This window comes from Rhinopithecus bieti, unplaced genomic scaffold (genome assembly GCF_001698545.2).
Source record: "Rhinopithecus bieti isolate Rb0 unplaced genomic scaffold, ASM169854v2 scaffold_33200, whole genome shotgun sequence".
In the NCBI taxonomy this organism is placed as follows: domain Eukaryota; kingdom Metazoa; phylum Chordata; class Mammalia; order Primates; family Cercopithecidae; genus Rhinopithecus; species Rhinopithecus bieti.
In genome coordinates, this window is record NW_016814013.1 from 1 (window position 1) to 13,619 (window position 13,619).

The 13,619-nt window shown below is 42.9% G+C and overlaps 1 protein-coding gene across 1 annotated transcript; it reads left to right on the plus strand.

Annotated features, from left to right (window-relative positions):
• The first annotated feature begins 7,549 nt into the window (after positions 1 to 7,549).
• Positions 7,550 to 10,325, plus strand: LOC108513555 (uncharacterized). Its single transcript, XM_017849343.1, has one exon. The coding sequence runs from the start codon at positions 7,857 to 7,859 to the stop codon at positions 8,232 to 8,234; it is 378 nt and encodes a 125-aa protein (XP_017704832.1). The 5' UTR covers positions 7,550 to 7,856; the 3' UTR covers positions 8,235 to 10,325.
• The last annotated feature ends 3,294 nt before the right edge of the window (positions 10,326 to 13,619 follow it).

The following is a 13,619-nucleotide window of genomic DNA, read 5'->3' on the forward strand; positions in this document are numbered from 1 at the left end:
CATGGTTTAAGACACAATCAACAAGGAAATGTGGTTGTATCTATGACACACAACATTTGAACATATTAATCATAATTAGTTCTGAAAACATATACTAAGACATATCAGAATCATAAGAATCTCATACAATTTTAAAACACTAATAACACATTTATATGAATACCATGCAAAGATGGTTACATATCATTTTATATTTGATAATACTTCTTGTGTGCGGGACTCCATGTCAAAAAAATTAATGACATGAAAATGACTGAATTTAGAATTGGATTTTGTAAAGTTTGTCAAACATCAAAGACTTAAAACACTTGATATCACAAAACAAGATCACAGGTCATTGTAAAATAAGTCATTCATTTAATTAAGCAGTAACTCAAAGTTTTCAAAAACTAAAAGGCAAAACGTTTTACTCTTTGAGACTTGCTTTCCCAAACTATAAGAGCTAATAAAGAGAGCATGAAGCCAATTAAATCTGTTTCTCAAATATCATAGACAAATCTAATACATTTTAATCATCTTGACCATAAGATATAACTTTTATAAACCTTTTCATAACCTTTCATAATTTTTAAATAAGAATGGGTTAATGATCCATGAAAACATTGTTAATCTGACACAGGGTCCCACATGCTGGTCTTGCATTGGTGTTCCTTTGATATTAACATGTACTTTATAGGCTGGCTGTGGTGGCTTGCACCTGTAAACTCAGCACTTTGGGTGGTCTAGGCAGGCAGATGCTTGAGCTCAGGAGTTCGAGACCAGCCTGGGCAACATGGTGAAACACTGTGTCTACAAAAGATACAAAAATTAGCCATGTATGCTGGTGCACATCTATAATCCCAGCTACTTAAGAGGCTGAGGTGGCAGGATCGCTTGAGCCTGGGAGGTAGAGGTTGCAGTGAGCTAGGACTGTGCCACTGTACTCCAGCCTGGGGGATAGAGCTAGACCTTATCTGGAAACAAAACAAAACAAAACAAAACACTGTTTAAATTAAATTATCTACAAATTATAGACAAACAGAAATAATTTTATCTGTTGAAATGGGTCCTTATGAGCTTACACAACCCACTTTTTCAATAATCCCTGGGACTAGACGGTTTGAATAATCTTAATTTCTGGTCCCACGTCTCATGACTGCAGCTTATTCTTATTTTCATCTTCTCCTAGATCTGAAGATGAGACTTCAATTGCTCTCAATTTAGCGGGAGTTGGTGACCTTTTTAGACTCAGGAGTCAAAGCACTGAAAATTAGTAGCACAAGAACTTCAAAAGAAATACAGAAAGTTACATGGATATAATAACCTTAATTTTTTTAAATCTCAGTTTTCTTTTCTTTTCTTTTCTTTTTTTTTTTTTGACACGGAGTCTCACACTGTCGCCCAGGCTGGTATGCAGTGGCTCGATCTTGGCTTACAGCAACCTCCACCTCCCAGGGTCAAGTGATTCTCCTGCCTCAGCCTCCTAAGTAGCTAGGATGACAGGCACCCGCCACCACTTCCAGCTAAGTTTTTGTATTTTTAGTAGAGATGAGTTTCACTATGCTGTCCAGGCTGGTTTTGAACTCCTGACCTTGTGATCTGCCCACCTCAGCCTCCTTAAATTTCAGTTTTTCTGAGCCAAAATAAAAACCTAGTAATGATGTAAGAATTAGTCTGAAGAAATGTAAAATACGTTATTCTCAGGCTGGCTACCAAAAGGCAAAAAAGGATGTGCTTTTCCATATGAGGATTCCATTTAGATAACCTTCGAGTCAAAACTAATGAAAAGGGCACTTGAATTAATTAGACATAGGAAGAGTGTGTCCCAGGACATAAGTCAAGTTTTTTGGTTTCATAGAACGATTTAGATATTTTAAAAAGTCAAGAACATAGAATGTTATATTAGAAGAAAACATTTCATTTTCATCCTAAAGATGAAGTATTTTTTAGTATCAGACCACAAACAACAGTTAAAACCTAAGGAAAAAAGTTACAGGAGCTGAAAAAAAGTTGAAGGAGAGAGTTGTTATCTCAGGCCTTAAAAAGGAGAGAGGCCTGGTGCCGTGGCTCAAGCCTGTAATCCCAGCACTGTGGGAGGCTGAAGTGGGCAGATCAAAGGTCAAGAGATCGAGACCACCCTGACCAACATGGTGAAACCCCATCTTTACTAAAAATACAAAAGTTAGCTGGGTGTGGTGGCATGCGCCTGTAGTCCCAGCTACTTGGGAGGCTGAGGCAGGAGAATCGCTTGACCTGGGAGGTAGAGGTTGCAGTGAGCCGAGATCTCTCCACTGCACTCTAGCCTGGTGACAGAGGGAGACTCCATCTTAAAAAAAAGAGAGAGATAGAGAAAATATTAATAATAATAATAATAATAATAATAAATAAGTAAAGAGAGAGAAAGCTGAAAACATTGAAATGCAATAAAAGTTGAAAATTAGGGTAAATTATCTTACAATTTATTAAGAGTAAATAATATTTTACAAAAATGTTGTTCTAACCAAGTCTTTTGAGTATTAATGTATTTTTATATCAAAGCCCAGTCTCTAGAAAGACTACTATAATTTCCTTTTATTTATAGCCAACTTGATAACATAATTTTTTTTTTTTTTTTTTTTTTTGAGATGGAGTATTGCCCTGTCACCCAGGCTGGAGTGTAGTGGCGTGCTCTCGGCTCACTGCAAGCTTCACCTCCCAGGTTCACGCCATTCACCTGCCTCAGCCTCCTGAGTAGCTGGGACTACAGGCATCTGCCACCATGCCTGGCTAATTTTTGTATTTTTAGTAGAGATGGGGTTTCACTGTGTTAGCCAGGATGGTCTCAATTTCCTGACCTCATGATCCACCCGTCTTGGCCTCCTAAAGTGTTGGGATTACAGGTGTGAACCACTGTGCCCGGCCTAATTTTTGTATTTTTATTAGAGATGGGGTTTCACCCTATTGGCCAGACTGGTCTTGAACTCCTGATCTCAAGTGATCCGCCCGCGTTAGCCTCCCAAAATTCTGAGATTACAGACCGCCACACCTGGCCTTCTCTCTCTTTTCTGTTTCCTTTTATCTTGTTTCACAAATAATCTGTGAATTAGACACAATTATTTTCCTTTTAATAGGAACACTTTTTTTGAAAAAAATATTTTCCTACAATTTTTAAAAAATTGGACATGACCTGGACATTTAATGACTATAATTCAATATAACTTTAAGATTCTAAATTGTATGTTTACTTATAAGCACAAGAAAATTAGTAGCACAAGAACTTTAAAAGAAATACAGAAAGTTACATGGATATAATGATCTTAATTTTTTTAAATCTCAGTTTTCATTTCTTTTTTTTACATTAATATTGTCTGGACGGAGGGAGAAGGAAACAAAGAATAAGGGTGACTAACACGGCATACTTCCGGGTTCTTCATCATCAACTTTCCCCAGCCCCGGAAAGGAAAAGGTCTACTGCGCAGGCGCAGCATGACGTCCGACCAAGGAAACCGAAACCTACCTGGCCGCGCCCACCACGCAGCCCTCCACCTGCCCGTGGCCCGCCTACTGCCCTCCCACCCACAGGCCCAAGACAAAAAAGTCGCTCCGGGCAGGCGCCTGGCGCGGACGTCCTCGGCCCCTCCTCATAGGTGGACCTAGGAACCTCGCTGGAGAACGCCCAGAGACCTGTGAACCTCACCTCCTCTTTCTTTACAATGGCTACGTAATAAAGTTTCCTTTTTATCTTGCTTACTTGCCTCTTTCTCTGGCGCCTGCTCTGGTGGTCGCATAAAACAAATCAAGGATTTGCCTTCGTTGCTGGTTGTCAGTTTTTGAATTCTCTTTTTTCCTGATGTTTCTTTCTTGCTTCGTGTCGCTTATTACTTTCAGTTTCCTTGTCTTTTAAACATTTATATTTATTTTATTAAATATTTCACTTGTATCTGTTTTAACTTGGAGAAATCTGTTTTATGATTGTAGAGTTCTTAGCAGACGAGACATTTTTTAAATAGTTTACCTAGATTACTTATAATATCTGTGATATTAGACAAAGCTAGTCATCATTTAAAGTCATGACACCAGCTTTGCAAAAAATTTTTTTTTTTTTTTTTTTTTTTTTTTTTTTTTTAGACGGAGTCTGGCTCTGTCACCCGGGCTGGAGTGCAGTGGCCGGATCTCAGCTCACTGCAAGCTCCGCCTCCCGGGTTTACGCCATTCTCCTGCCTCAGCCTCCCGAGTAGCTGGGACTACAGGCGCCCGCCACCTCGCCCGGCTAGTTTTTTTTTTTTGTATTTTTTAGTAGAGACGGGGTTTCACCATGTTAGCCAGGATGGTCTCGATCTCCCTGACCTCGTGATCCGCCCGTCTCGGCCTCCCAAAGTGCTGGGATTACAGGCTTGAGCCACCACGCCCGGCCGCAAAATTTTAACAGTGAGAAAATACTGACAGTGACAGAGACCTAACCTAATGAACTCCATCTTGCCTTCAACCTCCAAACAGCCCTCGATCACTCCTTGGCGTGGATCAACCTAACTTAGGGAGAAATTTAGTTGATAGTTTATAGTTTATATGATAATAGCCCTACCCAAAACTAAACCATCTTTATAAAACTGATGAAAGCCTACCAGTTTAGTAGGATGAGAGGGGCCTGATTTCTGCTAAGACGTAGGTATAGTTAAAGGATTACCAGCCTTTATTCCAAAGGTCACAAGATTTGCAACTTCCCTAATTACTAGAGCCTAAGTTTGGCTTTTTGACTTTTCAGACTTTGATGGCCCCAACAGCATCAGCCACTCCTCTGTGGCCCCCACTCAAGAAATGGACTGAGTGCAGGAGGACTGTTTTCCACACCCCTGTGATTGTTCCCCAGCTGAGCAGCAGCACCCTTCTCCCAAACTATCCTTGAAAAACCTTGGCTTCTGAATTTTCTGGGAGCCTGATTTGAGTAATAATAAAATTCAGGTCTCCAATTTAGCCAGCTCTACATGTATTAAACTCTTTATTGCAATTCGCTGTCTTGACAAATCAACTCTATCTGGGCAACAGGCAAAATGAACATATGGGCCGGTTACAGTTACGTCCCTGTTGACCATTATTATAGACTGTGAATATCAGGTGTCTAAGTAAGAACCTTAAGGTTAAATAAATGATTTTTTCTCTTCTGTCAGTAACCCAGGATTTAGCTGTTTTCTTTAAACCAATGGTATTAAATACCTTATTTACCAAAATTACATGAACAAAGATAATTCTGTTTGGGGTTGCATTTATAGATTTATAACCTTCAAGCCAAATTTTCACGCCTTATAATACCTAGCAGAGATAAATCAAAAACCTCTGACCAATAAATCTCAACAATAATGTGTGTTGACAATTCTGAAGACATTTCTAATTTTATTTTACTAATAATTTTAAATACAGCTTATTTGTTAAAGATTTACTTAAATCAGGTGAAGCTGAAAAATCATTTGGGCTTAAAGTTTCTATTTTTCCGATAAAGTATTTAATTGAAGCCGCCAACAAGGGCTGGAAAGCAGTCCCAAATCACAACTGTCCAATGAGTACTCTCCTAGTACTGGACAAAAAGGGAGAGGCCACCTCCCACAATCTTCTGAACCCAGAGCGGGTGGAGGCAAGGGCTCTGGTGTCACCTCTGCGGAATCCCAAGTCCACTTCGCACAACCAAGAAAACTTTGCTCCATTGCTTAAACCTTAGAGCACGACACAAACGTTTGTGCTGATCAATGAGGCAGAGCCTTCAGCACTCCCATCAGCTTGGGTATTTATGCTTTCCGGAGGCCGTAGGCGGAGGCAAGCCAGGTATTATGAAACTCAATAGTAATGAATGCATGAAAATTAGTAGACAAATGAAAAATGGTAACGTTTTAGAGATTACATAGAACCAAAACGAACTGTAATTCCGACAGAAAACCATAGCGAGAAAAGAACCCGAAATAAAACGGACACTAAGCAAACCTTGCAGAGAACTAACGTTACAGATCGCAGAGCTTCAAGGGCTAAGAACCATCTGTTTCCAGGAAATGAGCATTACTGCCACCTGAAAACTGTCCGCTAGAGCTCTGAGCTACTTAGGACCTAAAGAGAAACTGGCGGCGCTGGGACTCAGCAAGCGCCGGCACCTAGCGGATAGTGCTGGTGTTGCCAAACAAATACCTGTTTTGGTGCCATAAACGGTGCTGCTAGAGACAAACCGTGCTCTTGGGAAAGACCGGTGCTTCCACGCCTAAACAGCCTGTTTGGAGGAATGAACCCACTCTGTTTAAATGTGTTGTGTCAGAAAAAATGTGTTGAGACATTTTAATGTGTTTTAATCCTTTTAATGTGTTTAATCCGTTTAAAGTATTTTAACCCGTTTTAATGTGTTGTGACAGAAAAAGCGCCGGCTAACGGTGCTATGAAATTACTAGTGCGTACAGCGACTCGGTGCAATCACAGTTCTGCACAGTAAAACGTGGTTTAGGAAGTTCTTAGCAGATACTAGCGGCGCGAGAACCAAGAAAATGACAGCACCGAGAACATAAGGACCAGCGAATGCGAAACGTCACACTGGGCGCTAAGAACCGTGCCTCAACTGAAAAAACGCTAGTCGGCGCTACTGGCACAAGAGCTGATGCAAAACCATCAGCTCTGCGTACCAAGCAGAGCCACCAGACACAACCGGGGACCTGACAGCAGCGAGAGTGAGACCGACCTCGACTGCCCGGATCCTGAGAGAATGTAAGTAAAGAAGCAGGAAGCTGAGACGCTCAAAATTAGTATTAAAAAATACATAACATTTAAATAAAAATAAAATTAAAAAATAATGAAAGGCTAAAATGCAAGTAAACATGGAAAGCAAACACATAGGTAACATCGTTCTCAGAGCAAAAGACACAAAGAGAGAATTTAAAAATAAGCAAAAATTACAGAGAACCAACCCGACAAAGAATAAATTACAAACCTTGCTAAAAGATGCAATTCTACGATTAGGCTATCTCTGTCAGATCTAAACCGGTACCTGTTACACCTAAGTCTACATTTCCTAGGAAAAACACAAAAACAAACAACACCACCACCACCAACCACAAAAAACCTGTCAGGGCTAAACCTTTTGATTTCGACTGAAAATCCCTGTAGTTGATATATTCAGACTTGGTCCACAAGAGGAAAAAGTCGCGTTCGGCCAGACTTGCTATTGTAAACGGAGGTTGATAACCAGAAATCGCGTTTGCCAACGTTTCCTGACTTCCATGGCAGTTTAAAAAACACACAAGTTTAGCTAAGGCAGGACTCTATACTGCGAAAGCAAACTTAGTATAAGAGCTCCCAGGCACTGGTAACCTGATCATCGGTAAACCCAAAAAAATCACATTCGCTGGTACACAGATTTATGTTTCCCTTCCTTCCTTCCTTCCTTCCTTCCTTCCTTCCTTCCTTCCTTCCTTCCTTCCTGTCCTTCATCTCCTTCTTTCTTCTTTTCTTTCTTTCTTTCTTTCTTTCTTTCTTCTTTCTTCTTTCTTTCCTTTTTTTTTTGAGATGGGAAGTCCTTGCTTGCTCTGTCACCAGGCCTGGAGTGCAGTGGCGGCCATCTTCTGCTCAACTGCAACCTCCGCCTCCCAGGGTTTCCGCCATTCTCCTGCCTCAGCCTCCCGAGTAGCTGGACTACAGGCACCCGCCATCCACATCCGGCTAAATTCCCTCTCTCTCTCGGCGCGCTCATTTTTAAGTAGAGACAGGGTTTCCACCGTGTTAGCCCCCCAGGATGGGGTCCCTCGATCTCCTGACCTCGGATCCGCCCGCCTCAAGCTCCCTCAAGTCTGGGACCTCCGGGCCGTAGAGCCACCGCTCCCCGGCGGTATCGAAGCCGTCAGATCGGCGACCTGAGCGCTGTAGCCATCGAGAAAATGCAGGCACCGAGCCAGGAGCAGTGCCGCAACCAAGAGATCTCAGCTTGGCGACATGGCTGCGTCTGGAGCCTGCGAGGGACGCCAGCCGGTGGGGTTGTCAAGGAGAACATTCTTTACGTCTCAGCCAACGGCACTGTCACCAAGAAACCGTCGTCTCTGAGAAAAAAAGGGACGTTTGGCAGCCGAGAAAGTCTGTACAAGTGCTGTGACAGAAAGACCGCCGGCTCCACGCAGCTGGCAAAAGTCAACGTGAACGCCGGGTGCTGCGACCATGACCCCGGCACTGGAGGACGTGGGATGGAGAATGGGACACACGGAGCAAGAAGGGAATCGTTTCATTCAGACCAACTAGTGTCGCCGCCACCAGAAAACTGACCGGCCAGTGCTGCCAATGAAGTGAGTGTGAGAAACCGATGATTGGTGGGAGGAGCAGCACTGGGCGCTGGACCCGCTAGTGTGAGAATCTGGCGGCGCTAGGACCTTTCAAGCACGGGCACGAGGCGAAAGCCAGCGCTGTTGCCAAAGACAAATGCCCGTTCTTTTGGGCACCATCAACGGTGCAGCCAGCGGTCACTCCCAGGCTCTGAGAAACTGGAGATGTCAGCCACAAACCCTCCGTTCAGGGAAAGGTGCGGCGCCGTGACGGATCGACTGGCACTGGGTGGAACATTCTCTTGTGGCCTAGTGACTAGAACATAAAAACGAAAACGGAACACAAAACTACTGCTGGCATTACTCCTACTCTCCCCGCTCAAGTCAGTGGCTTCAGGGTTACGAAAACCTGTATTTTTCTTGGCTGTGCCATGATCCGTAATTACTGAGGGCCCCAGCGACCCACCCAGTGTGATTCGCAGAAGGAAATGAGCTGGAATAAGGACCGTGAATGGGGCAGATGTGGTTCTTCCTGGCAGAGAGCCAAAGCTGTGCAGGTGGCAAACAGCTTTACACTGCAGGAAACTGCTCTTCCAATGGCCGTGGCTGGGTCCTTCCACACCATCCCTCTGCTCTAGACCTTTGTCCCCCTTCAGAGCCATCAGAGATTCTAGGGGAACCATCGACAACCGCATCTCTTCGAAACTTGGAAACTCTAGGTCCAAGATCTCCGTGGAGAATGAAAGGCACAGTGTCGCCTGACCCAGGCATCAGGCTTGCCCCGCACAAGTCCCTCCCCTACTGGATGGAACTCTGTGGCAATCGCTCCTTATTCTGATGGTTCACTCTGTCAGATATCCTTTATATTTGGGGATAGTAGTTCAAAAACAGCCGGGGAGAAAAATGGGCTGAAAGACTCCAGCGTTGGATGTAGAATTGACAGCGAGACATACACCTCCTCTCTTAGCCCAGAGAAAAGCTCAAGTTGTGGTTCTCTGTCTCTAGCAGCATGATCTTCGAAATGCATCATTGATTTCTTTCTGTCTTCTGGAAAAGGCAATGCAGATGTACTTGTAAGTGCTCAAATCCTCCATCTCCTCATTTTCAATCAGACTGAGGCCTATTTTTTTTTTTTTATGTGAGAAGAAATATGGAACTGCCACTGCTCAGTAGGACAATGTCCTTTCCCACAAGCATTTATATTTTAATAAAAAATCTGCACTTTGTGAGTTAAGCCCTCTCAAAGAGACCTACAGACTCTGCCACGAGCATCTCCATCCACACTCATCGCCCATTTTCACCACTGCTGCTCCGGTGCAAACCAAACTATCCTTTCCCTGGGGGATCCTAGGTAGAGACCATGCCAGGACAAAGGAAGAGATATGCCCTGCCTGATAAGGAAATCCATTTTGGCCTTGTAATTCTCACCCTCTCTCAAGATATTTGCCTCAATATCTCCTTACCCCATCTTTAGCTAGCCAAAACATTCACTGGTATTTGAGGCCCTTCCAATTCCCTCCTGGTTTTGTGGATGGGAGAATAAAGAAAAAACTGCACTGTTCCCACCCACATAGTTACAGCTACTTTATCAAATAGAAGAGCAGTCTGGAGCCATTGCAAAGCAAAATACCTGCCGTAACTCCTCTCTTCTTATTGATTCCAGCTTTTCATCTTAGCAAAAAAGTTGCAATCAGCACCCCCTAGATGGAAGGAATAACCTGTCTTAATGGGAGTCCGTAGGAGGCTGCAGGCTGCTCCCCTACAGAGACTGACATCAAGGTAGTTGCAGAATTCAGATTCTAATTCCAGTGTGGTTGGAGGCGGGGTGGATTCCAGGGAGGTCAGGAAGAGGTGAAGTACAGAATTGAGCTCCTTTGGAGAAGGTCATAGGAACTTTGCAGTATGACAATGGCTGGATATTGGGTAGAATTGGAGCAGGCTGGCAATGGCAGTTTCGTGTGGGTGGTAGGACCTAGGATTCAAACTTGAGGGCAAGTTGTGGAGCACATACGACAAATGATGTAGAGCCTTTCCTATTTCCCTTCCTGGTGTGTCATCCAAAACAATAAATAATAAAGAATTAAGAAAGACTGATATTTTTGTTCAATTTCATGAAGAAAAATCTCATCAAACTAAGAGAACTATAATGACACATCTTGTTAGAATATTGTTAACCGAATGAAAGTGACACAAAACAGAAAAACGGTGGGGGGTGGGAGGGATGAAAGAAAGAAAAAGTCCCTAACACTCAGGTGGTGTGTACAGGTGAATCTTCTGGTCAGTTGGTATGTTGCAGAAAGCTGGGCAACTAATAAATTAGGAGGCAGGAATTCATATTAATACTTTCCTGATATAGAGAAACTCTTGGTTTTAACAATCCACTTCTTTGTCAGGTATTGGTTCTTGATTTTAGACTCAGAAAAGATGGTAACAGTTATAACTGTAGTAGAGCAGGTGAAAACAAAGACCGTGGAGCAGTCTAGACAGAAAGTGAAAGGTAAAAATGTCCCAGGGTAAGTAATCTAGAGAAGAAAGTGAAGAATTCTGCTTGGTGCCAACGGAGGGCTCCACCATGTCCCTGGTTCACCTAAAAAAAATGAACCATTTGCCATTGGTCTCTGGGATTGAAGATTCCCCCTCCTGATTTCCTGCCTGTCCTAAGCTTACCTGTAACTTACAGGGTTTTGTGGGGGTTTTCTTTGTTTTGTGGAACACTCTACAAATGTTTGATAGATTTTAAACCTCACGATCCACTAGACCCTGCAGGGTACAGTGGAGCCGTGTGACTACCACTCCAATGCACCTCCACACATGTTCTTCCTCACAGTTCCTCCACAGAATTTCTTCTTCCTAATTCCATTTGCTGCAGTAATTAGGGGCTGTATTCACTGACAAGTTCCAAGAGTTTACCCAATTTTGGTGACCGATAAACTCTTGACTAACAATTACATGTGTGTGTCTATCTTTCCTGTAGGAGGAAATCAGTGGTGCTTCAGGATATTGTGAATTTGGGCTTCTGAAAGCAGAATTCTGATTTAACAGTATAATGGAATTCATTAATGTCATGGTGCTCATTTGAACCAATAAGCAGCCTTGTGAGAGGAATCTGCTTTTCCTCAAATCTGAAGAACACCAGGAGAATCTTTCTGGATGGAGTTGCCAGGAATCCTTTGCTGAGGAAAGTGAAAGGGAAGCTGCAATTTCTCCTGGGAAGGGGGGATGCTGATGTAGAGGGTGATAAGTATATGCCATGAAGCATTCAGTCACCTGGTTAGATTTAGAGTTAGAGAGGAAGCAAGGAAGCAAGAAATGATAAAATTTATTCTAAGATAAAATTTGTGAATTTTGCATGTGTGTGTGTATAAATATATATATATATATATGATGACAAACATATATATATGTTTGTCATTAACCAAGATCAGGAATCTTCAAGTTGAGTAAGACTGGATTTAGAATTGTCTGGGGGCTTTCAAAAGAGTCATTTAGTAAATAAGAAATAATCCAGGCCTGCAGCATCAGAGTCTGAGCTGTGGGTATAGGTTTGTGTGAATTTGGGCATGGCGGCTCAGGTCTGTAATCCCAGCACTTTGGGAGGCTGAAGTTGAGGATTGCTTGAGCTCCAGAGTCTGAGACCACTCTGGGTAACATGGGGAGACCCCATCTCTACAATAAATAAAAAATATTAACCCAAGGTGGTGGCATGCACCTTGCTGCCAGCTACTGTGGAGGCTGAGGTGAGAGGATTGTTTAAGTCTAGGAGGTTGAGACTGCAGTGAGCCCTGTTTGTGGCACTGCACTCCTGCCTGGTCCACAGAGGGAGACTCTGTCTGAAGGTGGGGAAATAAAAGATTTGTGTAAATTTGGTCCTGCTTTGTATTTCAAAATAGGAAAGTAGATATATGAATATATGGCATAAAAGGTCCAGATACTGGACCCCAGTGAACTCAATTGTTTTCAAGGTCTGCCTTTAACCTTGCTAGGCTGAAGAATCTGGAATGGCTCAGATGTTTCCAGTGCAGCTATAACTTTTGCCTCCTTACGAGTAAGACTATGGAGGACTTGAGTATACTCAGAGTGTATCTGAGAGGTATCTGCTTCCAGAATGAATTAGAATTCCTGGATTTGAGTTATAATCATATGGCTGTTAAGGGGTTATTGAAGACATGGTTCTTAAGTTCACAATATTGAATTCAGGTGAATATTATAAACATTTGTAAGTTGGATTATATTATGGAAGCACTTGGTAAAAATTGCCATGCAGGGATAAATGTAGGAAGGGGATTGCAGAGTCTGATATCTAAAAAATAAGTGGAGCAGCATTTGCAAACCCCTGTTCATATTTCCGATCTCTTTTTTCTCATTAGAACCTAACAGATATCCTGTAATCCCTATTTTTGAAAAAATTTATTTAAAAACTCAGCAAACATTAATGGAGATATTCCAAGAGCCAGGCTCCTGGTTCCAAGACCCCACTCAGAGGACTAAGCTCAAATCTAATAAGATGTGTAGGCTTGGGGCCAATGGGGTGAGGGGATATCCACAGGAGGGCCAATCAAACAAGACCTCAGACTCATGAACCTCAAATGTAGATGTTAGATTTTTCCTCCAATTGAGATTGTAAGTACAGCCACAGAGTTTCACGGATGCGATGAAAATGGTCATGTCTCAACTTTTAACCTGTGCTCAATTAGAGGAACTGATTGCCTATGGCATAGTGTCATCCAATAAAATGGTTTTTTTGTTGTCTACTCTTGTAGTTAGTACAGTGATAGCACATTGGACTTTTGTGTTAAAAGAAGTCATTTGTTATCCCAGCACTTTGGGAGGCCGAGGCGGGCAGATCACCTGAGGTCAGGAGTCCAAGACCAGCCTTACCAACATGATGAAAACCCATCTCTACTAAATTAGCCAGGCACGGTGGTGCATACCTGTAATCTCAGCTACTCAGGAGGCTGAGGCAGGAGAATCGCTGGAATCGGGAGGCGGTGATTGCAGTGAGTTGAAATTGTGCCACTGCAGTCCAGCCTGGGCAACAAGAGCAAAACTGTGTCTCAAAAAAAAAAAAAAAAAAAAAGAAAAGAAAGAAAAAGACCAGGTGCGGTGGCTCACGCCTGTTATCCCAGCACTTTGGGAGGCCGAGGCAGGCAGATCACGAGGTCAGGAGATCCAGACCATCCTGGCTAACAGTGTGAAACTCCATCTCTACTAAAAAGACAAAAAAATTAGCCGGGCCTGGTGGCAGGTGCCTGCAGTCCCAGCTACTTGGGAGGCTGAGACAGGAGAAAAGCGTGAACCTGGGAGGTGGAGGTTGCAGTGAGCTGAGATCTCACCACTGAACTCCAGCCTGGGCAACAGAGGAAGGCTCCATTCCAAAAAAAAAAAAAA